The sequence below is a fragment of the Homalodisca vitripennis genome, chromosome 8 (genome assembly GCF_021130785.1).
Source record: "Homalodisca vitripennis isolate AUS2020 chromosome 8, UT_GWSS_2.1, whole genome shotgun sequence".
NCBI classification, from domain to species: Eukaryota; Metazoa; Arthropoda; class Insecta; order Hemiptera; family Cicadellidae; genus Homalodisca; species Homalodisca vitripennis.
This window is the reverse complement of record NC_060214.1, coordinates 67,002,168-67,021,070: the sequence shown is the minus strand read 5'-3', so window position 1 is coordinate 67,021,070 and position 18,903 is coordinate 67,002,168. Positions and strand designations below refer to the sequence as shown.

The 18,903-nt window shown below is 35.0% G+C and overlaps 1 protein-coding gene across 1 annotated transcript; it reads right to left on the bottom strand.

Annotated features, from left to right (window-relative positions):
- Positions 1-1,258: 1,258 nt before the first annotated feature.
- Positions 1,259-10,907, bottom strand: LOC124367664 (cysteine protease XCP2-like). Its single transcript, XM_046824672.1, has 3 exons — positions 10,846-10,907; positions 2,810-3,023; positions 1,259-1,829 (listed from the first exon to the last, which is right to left on the bottom strand). Exons 1-3 carry the CDS (start codon positions 10,846-10,848, stop codon positions 1,783-1,785), a joined length of 264 nt encoding a protein of 87 aa, XP_046680628.1. The 5' UTR covers positions 10,849-10,907; the 3' UTR covers positions 1,259-1,782.
- Positions 10,908-18,903: the final 7,996 nt, after the last annotated feature.

Sequence of the window (18,903 nt, the reverse complement as noted above, 5' to 3'; positions counted from 1 at the left end):
CTTTGTCACTAACCCTTGTTCTGCGTACAGCCACTGTTACTGTTGTCTTGTGTTGATGGTAGTGCCTATTATATGCGTGCTTTCACACACACGTTGTAATTACAATTAATGAACTGTTTTGTGTAATAAACACTGGATTGTGATACAGAAGCTGTTACTGTTGTCTTGTGTTGATGGTAGTGCCTATTATATGCGTGCTTTCACACACACGTTGTAATTACAATTAATGAACTGTTTTGTGTAATAAACACTGGATTGTGATACAGAAGCTGTTACTGTTGTCTTGTGTTGATGGTAGTGCCTATTATATGCGTGCTTTCACACACACGTTGTAATTACAATTAATGAACTGTTTTGTGTAATAAACACTGGATTGTGATACAGAAGCTGTTACTGTTGTCTTGTGTTGATGGTAGTGCCTATTATATGCGTGCTTTCACACACACGTTGTAATTACAATTAATGAACTGTTTTGTGTAATAAACACTGGATTGTGATACAGAAGCTGTTACTGTTGTCTTGTGTTGATGGTAGTGCCTATTATATGCGTGCTTTCACACACACGTTGTAATTACAATTAATGAACTGTTTTGTGTAATAAACACTGGATTGTGATACAGAAGCTGTTACTGTTGTCTTGTGTTGATGGTAGTGCCTATTATATGCGTGCTTTCACACACACGTTGTAATTACAATTAATGAACTGTTTTGTGTAATAAACACTGGATTGCGATACAGAAGCTGTTACGAAGGTCTAATAGCTATTCAAGCAAATTAGTTTTGGCTTAATAATTTGCAGTTATACAATGTTCAAATTGAATTGTTGCATATACATCCGGTGCATTTTGGAATGTAGGCTGCACTGTAGATGACTAAAAACCAGGAATCTCCCAATGTTTTGATTTTGCAGTGATAGGATTCCGATATATAACAACACACATTTAATTATGAGGCGAACCAATAAACAGATGAAAAAAATGAACACGTTTTCAACAACCAAAAATATCATTGCATGCTTCTTTCTTACACTTAACTGACACCAGAAATATCTGTACCCATTCCTGAAAAACGTTCTAAGGTCAGAAAGTAATTTTGAATGTATATTTTGGTGAGAGAGAAATTACAAAGGTATTTAGATGGGAATATTGTAATAATATAAATCACAATTTTTCAAAATTGCACCTTAATAAAAAAAACACAAATTAGAAGACATGGTTATTTTAATAGGAGTATTTGTAGTGCAAAATAACACATAGAATCAGTCTAGACAAAATAAAAATATTTATTCAAACAAACATACCAAATGCAATTTGCACAACTGAATTTGGATACATTTAAGGGCTAATATCTATTTATAAACTAAGTACTTTATCGTTTAAGGAACTGGTACGAATAAATATTAAACACTGTCTTTAGTAGATTATTCTTACATATTTTATCATATCGTACCTTTTAATTACAATTCGGAAAAAACTCAAATTACATGAAATGAATATTTTAATAGAAGAGAGTTTAGTACAAAAGAACATTTAGAATCAGTCTAGATAAACATATTTATTCAAACATATCAAATACAATCTGCACAACTGCATTTAGACATATTTCAGGACTAATATTTATTTTTAAACTAGACAGTTTATCGTTTAAAGAACTGATACAAATAAATATTAAACACTGCCTTTAGATGGCGATGATTGTTCTGACATATTATAACATATCACATTCAGGTTTTACTTGACGTTTATTTAACACACGTGCTTTTATCAAATGTCAATTTCAATACTAGTCTTCGTATATGAATCCATCATAGTAGTTTACCAGTTCATCGCCTGAAATAAAACACAAATAGTAGTAAAAAGTTACAAACACAATGAAAACTTTCATAGTTAAAAAGTCACAAACAAAGTGATTATTATATAGGGTGCCCCACACTTTTGGAAATAGTTAAAACATAGAAAAAGTTTGTATAAAGCTTGTCTTAAATTGTGTAATGTTATTTATTGTAATTAAAATATCACCAAACAAAATATTACCAAAAATATTACAGTTAATAGTTTGCATCAGTTGCCTGTTTAATAATCAGCTGATGATATTTAATTTTTGAACAATCATATTTTTATAGCAGCTGTTATACTAAACACCTGATCATATTTAATGTGAGGAAGAATGACCCATTATAGCTAATTTATTTTAATTTAGTTACTTGGATACATATGAAAATGTTTAAAGATTTACTTCTCCATGTGAAATGTTACAAGTTAAAAAAATTATTGTGAATTTGTGTCTAAGTTTGATAGAGCGTTTTAGAAAATGGCTATTATGTGGCTTGAGAAACATTAAACTCATTTTTAATACGATTTTAATAAGTTAAATAAATTTGATGTAGTACCTATTTTTGTAAATGTTGATTTATACCTATATAATATTTTACACAGGATAAAGTGTTGGTGGATTTTAACATTGCAATTTTAAAAAAAACCGTAATTTTGGTCTGTGCTAATAAAAAATAATCATAATTTTTTTAAATTAAAGGTAATAACACCATAGGTTCAGCATATTAATTTTGTACCTTTAAAAGTAACTTAGAAATATACTATAACGTACAAAGACAAAGAGACTCTATCTCCAGTGATAAAAAGAGGTTGACATTGAATAAACTTTAGTGCTTTCCGTTAATTTGCCTCCGCTCGGGAAAAAAATCCGTTCATGATAATGAGCACAACAGTAGGTCAGTCTTTTTCATTACCCTATCGAGTATTTTAAAATGATAAATATAATAATAATATTATTGTAACATAATAAGATTTACGTTTTCTGTCAGCAAATGTGTTGATCATGAAGGGAGGAGGTTTGGCGTCAGGATACATGGCGTTGGCCTCTTGAACCGTGTCGTAGGTGTCCCGAAAGATTTGGAACCTCATCTTGTATTCTTCTATGCTGCTGTAGGTCTTTCGAAAATTCTTGATAAAATTTTGGAAGTAAATAAACACAAAGTCTTTAGGCGTGTTTTTTATTTTTGGATCCTGAGAAAACAAATATTACATCAAAACTAAACTAAAGACGAAACATAACTGTACTACAAGTATGGCTTTTTTAAACTATTCTTCTACCCAGCAGGGATCACTTCTGGCTGGTTTATACCTTCCAGTTGAACCCACCACTGGGCACAGCAAAAACCGATGTGTCACTTCAATCTGGGCAACCTTATGGATGTCCAGGAGCGGCACATCACTAACCGCATATGTCGAGATTCTGGGGTTCATGGGCAATTCGATAGGTCTAGTCTACTGTGGGAGATGACTGTTGGAGTTGGTGGGGTTTGTTCCCTAACCTCAGAGGTTCTTGCTAACCTCACCAAGGGTATACCAATCCCTGCCTATTTTGACTGGAGAGGCTGGTTCAGAGCTGGCCTCCCCTTCTTCCAGACTTTGAGATGTAGTGCCCTAATTCTTCCTCATGGATCTCGATAGGAGGCGGCCCCTACTCCCTAACCATACCCATCCTGAATATCCTGTCACTCCGGAAGCAGCGCAAAGGTTCTTACAGGACTAAGTGCAATTTATAAGCTTCTTGTCCTAAGAGAAAAAAACCTATTCTTCACACCAATGCAATTTTCTTTACCTCTTGGGTAAATGACATCTTTTTAATTGTTTGTGTTACTTTATTCCAACATACAAGTTAAAATATATACAATATTCCAATATATAATATAACATTTAAGAACATTACAACATTGTGGAAACTCACGGAAATCCACTTAAATTATTTAAAGCTTACATAAAGAATGGTGTGATTTCACAAACTTTTGGTCAAGTATAAAGACAATGGTGAACGAGACCGCCAAATCACATCATTGTACTTGGAACATAAATAACTCCAAAACCAAAATATATTAGGTTATTACTGAATAAGAAATAAAATTTGGTATATTGCTTATTTAATGGTTTACACCAAGTTACAATATTACATTCAACATTTCTGATATGTTTTGGCTAAACATAAAAAAAATGTATTATCTCTCCATGGTCTATAGGATTGAATGAGAGAAATGAAAATTTCGCCGAATAACCCTTTTAACTTTTTTTCTATGACATTTGATTGTGCAATTATCGAAAAATCCAAAATTAGTGTTGGACTCTAAATGATATGTAAAATTGGTCGCTAATCGATTCCAAGTGAAATAAACTATCATTAAATCCATCAGGCCATTTTCCGCTTGGAACGATCACTTAGGTCTCTAGGGGCCTTTTTAGTTACATGTATAACTATAACATGTATAACAGTTAAAAATCAAATACTGCGTACAAATAATAATTTTATTTGTAAAAACCCATGACAATGATATTTTAATAGATAACAATAAAATTCAATATCTAGTTCTAAAATGCTGTCAATAGGAAAACAATTTGGATTGTTTTATTGTCTTACTACTACAAATAATCATTTAAATTACAATGGGGTTGAAATATACGAAAAGTATGCGGTTTTGATTATACCAAAAATTCTTTTGTCACCTTCGGTCACCAGGGTCGCTTAGAGATAGGCTACATCCTACAGATCCTATCCTACAGATAGGCTGTAATCTGTACCACCTATTAGGTTATGTAACTATTAGGCTATGTGCATTTGAATAGGCAATGCATCTACCTGTATAAGCTATGTATATGCTATCTACGTTATACATATATCTGTAGATCTTGTACATATCTATACTTGTATAAGCTATGTATAGGCTATATATGACTGTGTAGGCTATATATATGTACAGGCTATGCGCCTGTTGAGGGTATGTATATTTGTATAGATTAACTATATATCTCGTATAAGTTAGTTTTATGTCAACAAGAGTTTAAAATATGGCAGCGCGTTAGCTGGGACTCGAGTCCCTTGCTGATGCAGCGTCTATGCAACAAGCAGAGTATTATGCAGCTTGTCCGTTGTGCATTCAGCCTAGGGCTGTCTGCCCTACTGAGACTACTCTCCGGACTGCCCACAAACAAGAAGCTGCTGCTCTACAAAAATATAGTTCGCCCTATCGTGACCTACGCTGTTCTCGACTGGTATCCACACACCTCCAAGACGACCAGGACGGCACAGGAAGTTTTCCAGAACAGGACGCTTCGTCAACTGATAAAAACATCATGGTTCATCAGGAACACGGTCGTCCAGGGATACCAACCATGCATGACTTTATCACAGACTAGGCGATAGTCATGTATGCAGCGGTAGCTGAGTCACCGTGAGATCAAATACGTGAGTGGGTGACAAGAGAAGCCGTCCTTCCTGAAAAAAATAGTACTCAACTGAAGGTCAACCAAGATGACCCACCCTAGATGACACAAGGGCAGAATACCAGCCGAAAGTGGTTACTCCACCAATACCACAATGAACAGACTACTGACTTACGAACTTCAAGAAATACAAGAAACTACTATAAGACACCGTACCAATAGCCCCACGTGGGGCTGGATACATAACGAACAAGCAGCCATTCTGCCAAGCAGCCACAACGGACTACCCTCGTGACCTGTCATGAGAGTTCTGTTGATAACGACTCCGAAGTATTTGATATACTTGGTCCATCACAATAGTCCCCCCCTTTCAGGTGAATTCTCTCACGCTGGGCCGGGTATGCAGGGTCTTTGGTGAAGCAGTTGGCCTCTTTCTTCTGGGTGTTGACCTTCAACGTCCACTTCCTCAGTCAGGAATCCAGTTGCTCCATCTGTCGTCTCATGTAAACACATGATTGGCGGATGGTGTCCAATTTGCAGTAGAACAGCGCGTCATTCGCGTAGAGGACGAGACACATCTTCGGAGTGATTCCACATACATATCAGTGGGCCTAGTACTGATCCTTGTGGTACGCCCGCTGTGATGGGCCGGGTGGACGACGCGGGTGCTCCACTGTGACAGAGAATGTTCTGTCCGTTAATTATGCAAAGGAGCCGGAGCATCCTGCGTGGAAGTGGACTTGGGCCAACTTGTCCCTGATGCCAGACGCAGTCGAAGGCCTTGGTGACATATAGGGCAACTGCTGTGGTGGGCAGTCCCAGATCATGAGTGTCACTGAGGTCGGAGAACACTCTGGTCAGCTGGAGAGTGACGGAGTGGTCTCGTCGGAAGCTGCACCGGTCGATTCGGATCTCCAGTTGGAATTCCTCGGAGAATCAGGCCAAAACGAGACGCTCAAGTATTGATATATATTGCTGGTGGAGGGATATCGGGCGGTAGTTATAAGGTAGGGTGAGGATTTTGAGAGGCTTCAGGAGAAGGACAATTTTACCGGCAAGCGGATACTGTAATTTAATGAATGCAAACTGTGTATAACTAAAATTCGTGATAAAGGTTCGATCATGAATGGGATATAATTTATCTGAAATTCAAATTATATTGAGAAATCACAGAACCGTATATAATAAGTACATGTTTATTTGGCTGTTAATATTGGTTCATATCATATTGAACACATGCATAACTAAAACACAATTGAAAATATAAAGTAGGCTAGCCTATAATTCAAAAGTAAACAATGTAGTCTGCGTAAATAAGCTAAGATTGCGTTTTACATGTAAAAGTACAAATAACCCTTTCCCAGCTGTCCTTCGTAATATAAATATTATAGGGATAGAGTAATATTTAAATAAACAAAAGTACTAAGAAGATAGGCCTAAAACTGTTGAGTATTTTAATGTACAATAGTTAGTAAACATTGTGTAGATCAATTTGAAAGTTGTATAATTTCGAGCGACATGAGTCGAGTTAATTGGCTAATTTATAGTCAGCAATGTTCTCTGAACATTATAGTGGTATCTTAACCTCTAATTTTAATTATTTAAATAAAGTAATGTGTTAGATTTCACGAATTGCTACTCACCATTCCGAATTTTTCTATAAAATGCTCTGCGCAAGAGGAGTCATAGACATTTAATGCACAGCTGTTATCCATGTAAAAATTGTCATTGTTGTTAAAATAATCGGACATGGCCTTCTAGATATCAGCTTTGGAATTTCACGAGAAAGGAAACGTTTTAATAACGAACGTTTCTATATTGATCATGTTTTGTTGTGTGTAAGTTGTAATATACTGAAAAGTATTAAACAGGTACTTTTTATTGAAACTTATATAATCTAAAAAATTAAATAGCCGCTTTACATCACATTAGATTTTAAAGGTAATGTTATTACATTACATGGTTTTCGTGTTTCCATTTCATTGGATTTTGACGATCATGTTATAATTGTTGTTAAACTATTGTTTAACGAGTTTTTTTAAACCAATAATCTACAAATAAATATTATTTTTTACTCCTCTAGAGCACAGTGAACAATTTTATATTCTCTTTGTCGCCTATATGGAAACGCAAAGAATTAAAACATGTCGAAACCTGACTGTCGCGCTCTCTTGCGTCACTCAGGGGTGAGCATTTACTCTAGTTGATTGTGTTCAATTGTTGATTAAATTTAATTATAATTTTATTACTATACAATATAAATTGCTTTAGAAAAAGAAGAATCCATAATAACAACTTATGTATCTATATCTAAGACATTGTTTTTAAAGCGTTGAACAACAGTTAAAATACATACGCACTGCAACGTAAGCTATGGCCTACATCGGCAGTTCAAAAAGAACTGTTTTATATTTTGTTAACAAGTTTGATATGGAGTGTAACTCAGTAGGTATAATTTTTATATATCTATGTGAATCACCCTGTATATTAACACGATTATATCCATAACCTCAAAATGAAATTTGGCTGAGCGTTAGTGAAGTCTAATGTCTTGAAAATAAATTGTTATGTAGATTTAAAATATTGCATGATATTACATTTGATATAGGATATAGGAAGGCAATATAGAATAGTATGACGTTGATGCATATCCATTCATGGGGTATGGCTGAGCGTTAGTGAAGTCTGTTATTTAGTGGGATAGCCTATCTCGAAACCGAATTAATAATAAACTTAAATATTGCATGAAACTTCTTTTCTACATTGGTACTATCAAGTTGGGTGATTACGTACGCCCGTCCATGGGGGTTGGCTGAGCGTTAGTGAAGTCTATTATGTAGCGGGACATTTCGAGAACCAATAGGCCTAATGATAAACTTAAAATATTGCATGAAACTTCTTTTCTACATTGGTACTATCAAGTTGGGTGATGACGTATGCCCGTCCATGGCGATTGGCTGAGCGTTAGTGAAGTCTATTATGTAGTGGGACATTTCGAGAACCAATAGGCCTAATGATAAACTTAAAATATTGCATGAAACTTCTCTTCTATATTGGAACGATCAAGTTGGGTGATGACGTACGCCCGTCGATGGGGGTTGGCTGAGCGTTAGTGAAGTCTATTATGTAGCGGGACATTTCGAGAACCAATAGGCCTAATGATAAACTTAAAATATTGCATGAAACTTCTCTTCTACATTGGAACGATCAAGTTGGGTGATGACGTACGCCCGTCCATGGGGATTGGCTGAGCGTTAGTGAAGTCTGTTATGTAGCGGGACATTTCGAGAACCAATAGGCCTAATGATAAACTTAAAATATTGCATGAAACTTCTTTTCTACATTGGAACTATCAAGTTGGGTGATGACGTACGCCCGTCCATGGGGGTTGGCTGAGCGTTAGTGAAGTCTATTATGTAGCGGGACATTTCGAGAACCAATAGGCCTAATGATAAACTTAAAATATTGCATGAAACTTCTTTTCTACATTGGAACGATCAAGTTGGGTGATGACGTACGCCCGTCCATGGCGATTGGCTGAGCGTTAGTGAAGTCTATTATGTAGCGGGACATTTCGAGAACCAATAGGCCTAATGATAAACTTAAAATATTGCATGAAACCCCTCTTTTCTACATTGGAACGATCAATTTGGGTGATGACGTACGCCCGTCCATGGGGGGTGGCTGAGCGTTAGTGAAGTCTATTATGTAGCGGGGTATTTCGAGAACAAATAGGCCTAATGATAAACTTAAAATATTGCATGAAACTTCTTTTCTACATTGGAACGATTAAGTTGGATGATGATGTACGCCCGTCCATGGGGAGTGGCTGAGCGTTAGTGAAGTTTATTATGTAGCGGGACATTTTAAGAACCAATAGGCCTAATGATATAATTATAATATTGTATGAAACTTCTTTTCTACATTGGAACGATCAAGTTGGGTGATGACGTACGCCCGTCCATGGCGATTGGCTGAGCGTTAGTGAAGTCTATTATGTAGCGGGATATTTCGAGATCCAATAGGCCTAATGATAAACTTAAAATATTGCATGAAACTTCTGTTCTACATTGGAACGATCAAGTTGGATGATGATGTACGCCCGTCCATGGGGGTTAGCTGAGCGTTAGTGAAGTCTGTTATGTAGCGGGGCATTTAAAAAACCAATAGGCCTAATGATATAATTAAAATATTGCATGACATTTCTTTTCTACATTGGAACTATCAAGTTGGATGATTACGTACGCCCGTCCATGGGGGTTGGCTGAGCGTTAGTGAAGTCTGTTATGTAGCGGAACATTTCGAGAACGAATTAGTGATAAACTCTAAATATTACATGAAACTTCCTTTCTACATAGGTACTATTAATTTGGATGATGAAATTTGTACGTCTATGGGGTTCTACGGCAAAGCCCTTTATTGTGTGCTCATAAACTTGGCTCCCGGCTCATAGTCTATTAGGTCAATTTAATTTTTCGGAAAATATACAGAACCATATTAGCCTCGAAACTAAGTGTGGACTGTTACTGATACTCATTGATTGGTGCACTCCTGCTCTCTATTAATATATAGAAATCCTTTGTTGAAGAATATATATTAATTTTCACACAAGTTTTTCTTTAATTGCACCCCCACTTGTAATGAAATAAGTGTTATGTGGTGCAAGTTATGAGGCTATGGGCGCCTTAAATATAATTTAAGAAAGAATATGGTGTGATATATGTAATTCTTTCAAACCCTACCCGCAAAAATTGCCCGGCTCTCCACGCCTAGACCATGTTGAGCGTAATGAATGGCCTACGCAGTAAATAAAACAAACAAGTTTTATTCATTGTTGAGCATCACACAAAGAGACGCAATATTCAAGAGAGAATCTCATCCATAAGAGAAATATTAAATATTCTTGTCAAGAGATCATGAGCATGTCCTCCTTTGAACTTTGTACTTGAAAAACAACGTCCTTTCAAAGTAAGGCTACTACAGAAAAAGTGTTTGGCTCATTTCTATCTAATTATTTTGGATGCCTTATAATATTATTAGTTAATTCTAGAAACGCTTAAAAAATGACAAGTCAACAAATAAGAGAGTTAAGAAAAGGCTTTCAGAACACTGAATTGTTCTAAACAACTTCAAACCATTTCACAACTTTTATTTTGGATCAGTTAAGTTTTTGAGGTGTCTACATTTCAAAGTTACGATACATACCAATCCAAGTAGGTTTAATTTTCTTAGTATTATTGCTGATTAACGAAAAATAAAACTCTTAGCTAATAACATATACATTTCCAAATAGCCCCATGTAAAACTATGCGACAATACATAAAGGAGGAAATGGTTTATCGGTTTATAATACTTTTTACGAACAAAACCCCCAGGAGTTACAATACAGCTGGCTCTAACCTTGATTGCGAATGAGCTACTAATCTGCACCGTCCACTTAGTAAGTTATAATTATGTATCATAAAAGTAACGATGATGAAAAGTAAAAGATGTAATAAAAGTATACAAGTGAATGTAGGCTATAATTAATTCTCGGGTCATACTATGACGAGGCCTGCTCATTAAAGTAGTACTTGGATGTGACTTGAACAGTCAACAGAGAAGTGTTACTTACCATTGTCACCTGTTCCAAGCAGAGTTTGATGATCACTGAGTCGCTTATCTCACGAACTGAGTGATAACTTATCGACAACTGATAAATTTTATGTAGCATTAGGCACGATCGTACTGGGTTTAGTACCTGCACCACAAGCACGGTCGGCGCGTTATTGTTGTAGACGGTATCAGTATTGTTCATCACAATATTATGTTTCTGGTTTGTACAAAGAATAATAAGAAAGATCAACAGATTTTTGTTAACCATTCATTGTGTAAGGGCTTACACAGTTGGGGCTTTTATTCAAATTAAAGTGTTAATGCAAGAAGCTCAACTTTAGAAAGTATATTATGATACAAATTAACACAGTTGTTTGTTGAAGGTTCGCATATTTAGATTCTGTTGCTTTAGTATACAAACTAAAAATAGGTAACCCTCAAATTTCCTAATCGAAAGTTCAACATGGTTCAACATCGTCAGCCTATTTTATAACATTCTGCTAGATGTTTTCAAAGCATATTCATCGTACTAACCAGTGTATTATTAGTATTTGTCCTTTGTTGAAGGAGAAAATTTTGGTTATATTTACATTACAAAAAATAATAGTTATTAAGTATTTTCTCGAGGGAAAGAAATTATTTTTAATTGCTGATGAACTTCTAAAAAGAAATTGATGAAAAATGTTGTATTACAAATCATGAGGATAAAGACTGATAGCTCTCTCATGAGATGGTAACGTACTCGTATAGAGGCCATGGACTGCAATTAGTCGGGATTTCTTAAAAACTGAATGCACCCATATTCTGGGAACATCAAGAGATTTTATAGGGTGAACCCTTTCGGATTCCAGGAAGAGAAAAATCCAGATGTCTGGAAACCTGAATAGGAAGAGCTATTACAGAAACTGGGAGCACAACAATTATTCAGAAAGCTCTAAATACTGAGATTGTTAAAAAATGGGAATAGATTGGGATTTCCAAGTTCGTGACCTCCCAGATTCTGGAAACATCGAGAGATTTTATAGGGTGAACCCTTTCGGATTCCAGGAAGAGAAAAATCCAGATGTCTGGAAACTTGAATAGGAAGAGATATTACAGAAGCTGGGAGCACAACAATTCAGAAAGCTCTAAAGACTGAGATTGTTCAAAAATGGGAATAGATTGGGATTTCTAAGTTCGTGAGCTCCCAATTCGACAAAACAAAAGTACTTGCAAAAACTCCTGCTATTACTAAAGAATAATAAGAGAACCCTTGTTAAATTGTTGAAAAGCGAAAGCTTGTGATAAAAAGGTAGGCCATGTTAAGTTCCTTGTTTGGTCATCATAAATAAGCTTATGGGTCACCAATGATCTCGGTTGGTTAGTCATAAGCAAATCAAGAGAGATCCACCGTTTATAACTCACCCTTATAAACGGATGCGTATGGTGATGGATTCACACTTATTGATGGATTCAAAGAAGATAAAAAATATTAAGGAATACTTACAAAAACAAAAAATAAATATATACGTATATTTTTAGCAATTATAGAAAGCACAGATGTAGTAAATGTTATACAAATAAGTGGATTATGCAAAATAGTATACAAACTGCATCATTCACGACTGACTCCATCATTGACGAATTCACGGATGGAGGAGGTGGGAATGGAGTTATGTGGAGTATATACTCTAGTGAAGTAGGAGTATCCTCTGATCACCACTATAGGGTGGTAGATACGTCTTGCGGTCGGTAGAAGAGTACACCCGAAAATTATACCTGAAGGGAGAGAAGGTTTGGGCAGTCAATGATTTTTAACGAAATTACGATCATGGTGAAGGTATGTAAAGTTAAAAATCATATAAATAAAACAGGCATTTATGTAAAAGTATACACCCTTATCTACAAGAAGGGTGTGAAATGTGAAACCGTTGTAATGCCGAGTGAAGCCAAGCAAATATCATACATCAAGTTGGAGTTAACAATCTGGCATGAATCTGCTCAGCTCAATCTGTCACCTCTCATTGCAACCTCCTCTTAAACCCACCCCCCACCTACAGGGGTGGCCTAGAACATTCCTACAGTTGATGAAAAATATTGAACTATCTTGTTTATTAAAAGAAATGCGCTGTATATACAAGAGAAAACATACAAGTATTAAGTACAACCTTTTAAGTGTCATCCGTCAGTCCCTTTAAGCTTACGCCCCATTTTAGGCACACTTTCCACGAAAAATGAAAGTATATTGTAATGTAACGTTTGTACCTATACCATTATAGTAACGAATAGCGGACTATTTGGTATTTCTTTATAAATTGGTAGGATTATATATACTTTATTTATTTGTATAATAATGTATACTTGTTTGACATTTTGAGACGGCCTCATATGAAATCTACTTTCCTTCCGATTGAGCCAGAAGGGATATTCTAATTAGAAAACATGCTGTACATATATTGATTTTATATAATAGGTTAAACTAGACATATTTTCCTGAGGTGATGCGAGCGCTGCAATTTTTTATAACATGTAATGATACATCTGAACTACTTCAACTCAAGTAAATATTAATGCACGGAGTAAAACAATATGAATATCTCTGTCTGTTTATTTACATGATAACAATAAAATTGGATTTCCAACAAAGGAAACGTTGAAATGGGGTCATAAGAAGACTTACGATTATGTTCTGCTCTAGATTCTAGCAGCTCTTCCAACATATAAAATTAACTTTTTGTTTATTCTGTAAACATTTATCTCTTATATTTTAGTTCACAAAGAAACTATTTAAATATTTTTTGTGTGGATTGACGGGTTTAAACTTAAGCTTAAACCATTAAGCTGAATTAATTAGACTAAAATTACGATAAACGAATGAAATCGAGAAAATTAGTGCTCCTAGGGGTGATCCTTGAGAGGAACCTGAGGATCGTGATTTCAAGGGGTGACCTTGTCCTTAAATAGGTTAAAGACAAGGTCAAATTTTTAATAGAGAAATCATATTAGATTAGTTTTTTGTGGACGCCCCCAAGTGATAACTTAGATAAGCTTTTCTTTCAAACATTCCAAGTGAGCAAAAATAATATGAGACCCAAAGAAAACAACGATTTTAACATTTTTAGCGTTTTTTTTTATTATTGAGAGATAATGGTAACACTCTATTCGTTCACTGGTTGGTGCATATATTGATGTGAGAAACCTATTTAAAAACAAAACAAATTTATAATTTACGAGACTATATTGTATATAACTTTGTATTTACAAAATTTAAGCATTTCATATATCAACATTATCAACGTGGTTTAAGGGGAAATACTTCTGTTAATTTAATATAGTTTTAAACAGTGGTAGTATTTCGGCTTCGAAATGATGTACTTCTTGTACAAATAAATTACGCTATTTCGTCTATTTATTACAATAGATGAAATCAGCAAATAATTTGACAAAAAAGTGGCTTATACTAATAATTATAAAATTGTCGATGGAATTTTGATGTTTTTTTTTTGAAGATCTGTAGGAAATTTTTATCATCTAAACATTTGAGTAACACGGTGGATGATGTTCTGAAACTATTCGAAATGTGTCATATACTTTATTGAGTTGTTATACAAATGAATTGCAACTTATTAATAATGTATAATTTAATACAGTAGAAATTACATAACTGTTTTCTGAATAATAAATTATTATTTTAATAATGAGACAGATACTGTGTACTGTAGGGAGGAGATGCTCGTACAAACATTATATAGAGGGGTATCAAATGTTAGGAGTAAATATAACTAAGGGTTTCCTGCTCCCTGAGGAGTGGTTAAGAGAGGGGTGGGTGGTAGGAGAATGGGTGGTCGGGTGGCTCAGTGATCTGCTCTCTCCTCTCTCAAAAATTCTTAAAATCACATTGTTTTAGTTTTGATACCATGGTATTTGATACATTTTGCGGTTTTTTGGTTACACGGTCTTGCTTCCTTTTATTTTGAGTAGTTATTCTGATATATATGTTTTTTGGTTATAGCGGCCAAACATTTAGACCGTTAATCCTTTAAACATTATCTCTATGTGAGATGTTTTGCTGGGAGAGGAGTTACATTTCTGGCAGTTATCGCTTGATAATTATCACTAGAGACATGTTTTGCTTGGAGATGCTGTACAATCCTTACAGTTATCGCTTAATCACTATCATTAGAGACATGTTTTGCTTGGAGAGGCTGTACAATCCTGACAGTTATCGCTTAATCACTATCACTAGAGACATGTTTTGCTTGGAGAGGCTGTACAATCCTGACAGTTATCGCTTTAATGACTATCACTAGAGACATGTTTTGCTTGGAAAGGCTGTACAATCCTGACAGTTATCCTTTAATAATTATCACTAGAGACATGTTCTTGCTTGGAGAGGCTGTACAATCCTGACAGTTATCGCTTAATCATTATCACTAGAGACATTTCTTGCTTGGAGAGAATTTACAATCCTGACAGTTATCCTTTAATCATTATCACTAGAGACATTTCTTGCTTGGAGATGCTGTATAATCCTGACAGTTATAGCTTAATCCTTATCACTAGAGATATGTTTTGCTTAGAAAGGCTGTGAAATCCTGACAGTTATCGCTTAATCATTATTACTAGAGAAATTTCTTGCTTAGAGAGGATTTACAAGCCTGACAGTTATTGCTTTACCATTATTTTTAGGTCATGTTTTACTTGGAAAGGCTGTACAATCCTGACAGTTATCCTTTAATCATTATCACTAGAGACATTTCTTGCTTGGAGAGGCTGTATAATCCTGACATTTATAGCTTAAACATTATCACTAGAGACATGTTTTGCTTGGAGAGGCTGTATAATCCTGACAATTATTCTTTAATCATTATCACTAGAGACATTTCTTGCTTGGAGAGGCTGTATAATCCTGACAGTTATCCTTTAATCATTATCACTAGAGACATGTTTTGCTTGGAGATGCTGTACAATCCTGACAGTTATCGCTTAATCATTATCACTAGAGACATGTTTTGCTTGGAAAGGCTGTACAATCCTGACAGTTATCGCTTAATCACTATCACTAGAGAAATTTCTTGCTTGGAGAGGCTGTTTAATCCTGACAGTTATAGCTTAATCCTTATCACTAGAGATATGTTTTGCTTGGAAAGGCTGTGCAATCCCGACAGTTATCCTTTAATCATTATCACTAGAGACATTTCTTGCTTGGAGATGCTGTACAATCCTGACAGTTATAGCTTAATCATTATCACTAGAGATATGTTTTGCTTAGAAAGGCTGTGAAATCCTGACAGTTTTCGCTTAATCATTATCACTAGAGAAATTTCTTGCTTGGATAGGATTTACAAGCCTGACAGTTATTGCTTTACCATTATTTTTTAGGACATGTTTTACTTGGAAAGGCTGTACAATCCTGACAGTTATCCTTTAATCATTATCACTAGAGACATTTCTTGCTTGGAGAGGCTGTATAATCCTGACATTTATAGCTTAAACATTACCACTAGAGACATGTTTTGCTTGGAGGGGCTGTATAATCCTGACAGTTATCCTTTAATCATTATCACTGGAGACATTTCTTGCTTGGAAAGGCTGTATAATCCTGACAGTTATAGCTTAAACATTATCACTAGAGACATTTCTTGCTTAGAGAGGCTGTATAATCCTGACAGTTATAGCTTAAACATTATCACTAGAGACATGTTTTGCTTGGAGATGCTGTACAATCCTGACAGTTATCGCTTAATCATTATCACTAGAGACATTTCTTGCTTGGAGAGGCTGTATAATCCTGACATGTATCCTTTAATCATTATCACTAGATACATTTCTTGCTTGGAGAGGCTGTATAATCCTGACAGTTATCCTTTAATCATTATCACTAGAGACATTTCTTGCTTGGAGGGGCTGTATAATCCTGACAGTTATCCTTTAATCATTATCACTAGAGACATTTCTTGCTTGGAGGGGCTGTTCAATCCTGACAGTTATAGCTTAAACATTATCACTAGAGACATGTTTTGCTTGGAGAGGTTGTGTAATCCTGACAATTATTCTTTAATCATTATCACTAGAGACATTTCTTGCTTGGAGAGGCTGTATAATCCTGACAGTTATCCTTTAATCATTATCACTAGAGACATGTCTTGCTTGGAGATGCTGTTCAATCCTGACAGTTATAGCTTAATCGTTATCACTAGAGACGTTTCTTGCTTGGAGAGGCTGTATAATCCTGACAGTTATTCTTTAATCATTATCACTAGAGACATTTCTTGCTTGGAGAGGCTGTATAATCCTGACAGTTATCCTTTAATCATTATCACTAGAGACATGTTTTGCTTGGAAAGGCTGTATAATCCTGACAGTTATAGCTTAATCATTATCACTAGAGACATTTCTTGCTTGGAGAGGCTATATAATCCTGACAGTTATCCTTTAATCATTATCACTAGAGACATTTCTTGCTTGAAGGGACTGTTCAATCCTGACAGTTATAGCTTAAACATTATCACTAGAGACATGTTTTGCTTGGAGAGGCTGTATAATCCTGACAGCTATCCTTTAATCATGATCACTAGAGACATTTATTGCTTGGAGAGGCTGTATAATCCTGACAGTTATCGCTTAATCATTATCACTAGAGACATGTCTTGCTTGGAGATGCTGTACAATCCTGACAGTTATAGCTTAATCATTATCACTAGAGACATTTCTTGCTTGGAGAGGATGTACAATCCTGACAGTTATTCTTTAATCATTATCACTAGAGACATTTCTTGCTTGGAGAGACTGTATAATCCTGACAGTTATAGTTTAATCATTATCACTAGAGACATGTTTTGCTTGGAGAGGCTGTATAATCCTGACAGTTACCGCTTGATAATTATCACTAGAGACATGTTTTGCTTGGAGAGGCTGTACAATCCTGACAGTTATCGCTTAATAATTATAACTAGACACATGTTTTGCTTGGAGATGCTGTACAATCCTTACAGTTATCGCTTAATCACTATCACTAAAGACATGTATTGCTTGGAGAGGCTGTACAATCCTGACAGTTATAGCTTAATCATTATCACTAGAGATATGTTTTGCTTGGAAAGGCTGTATAATCCTGACAGGTTATCGCTTTAATCATTATCACTAGAGAAATTTCTTGCTTGGAGAGAATTTATAAGCCTGACAGTTATTGCTTTACCATTATTTTAGGACATGTTTTGCTTGGAAAGGCTGTACAATCCTGACAGTTATCCTTTAATCATTATCACTAGAGACATTTCTTGCTTGGAGAGGCTGTATCATCCTGACAGTTATAGCTTAAACATTATCACCAGGGAAATGGTTTGCTTGGAGGGGCTGTACAATCCTGACAGTTATAGCTTAATCATTATCTAGTGATCACGTCTCTAGTGAGACGTATATTACTTGGAGTAGTTCATAGATGAACTAATGTTACTCAGTTAACTAAAAAGCTTCTATTAAGTGCTCAAGTTCTTTCTTGAGAATAACTAGACTTCTCTAGGTGTTGTGAACAGTATGCATCAAAGGGATTATCCAGGATCGATAGGAGTTACATTAAAAAAATTATAGTATTTATAATATTAATAGAAAATCCAACTAAAATTAACCTTAAACAACCTAATAAATAAATAATTTGAATACCGATAGGGTTTCCAATTGGTACAAAATAGTAATAATTGTTTTGAAAAGTAGGTATAAAAGTCAAGTAAGTCGAGTGACATGTGAATGTGTGTGTTTATTGTTATATATGAGATATCACAACCGACGATTTTTAAACTGAAGAATTCGAATTCATGAACTTAGATGGTATATAACAGATGTCTTATGTATAGGCCTTTAAATTTATTTACATTAACATATCATACAACTTTTTTCCGGAACTTATTTTTCTACAGATTTGATTTTAGAATATTTTATTTTTCAACAGAAGATTTTGTTTTTTAATATTTTAATGGTATATATAACGTTCTTAAAACACGTCTTTTATCGAAGAAGAAACTTATTTTATATTTTGTATAAAAATAATACGTAGTTTACAGTTACAAATAAACTATACGTACTATATTAAGGGAAAATA

What these genes read in the sequence shown, in the direction of transcription:
- LOC124367664 (XM_046824672.1), bottom strand. An exon ending in CACATTTGCTGACAGAAAAC is followed by an intron (nt 1,830 to 2,809) that starts GTAAATCTTATT and finishes GTTTTATTTCAG; the next exon opens with GCGATGAACTGGTAAACTAC.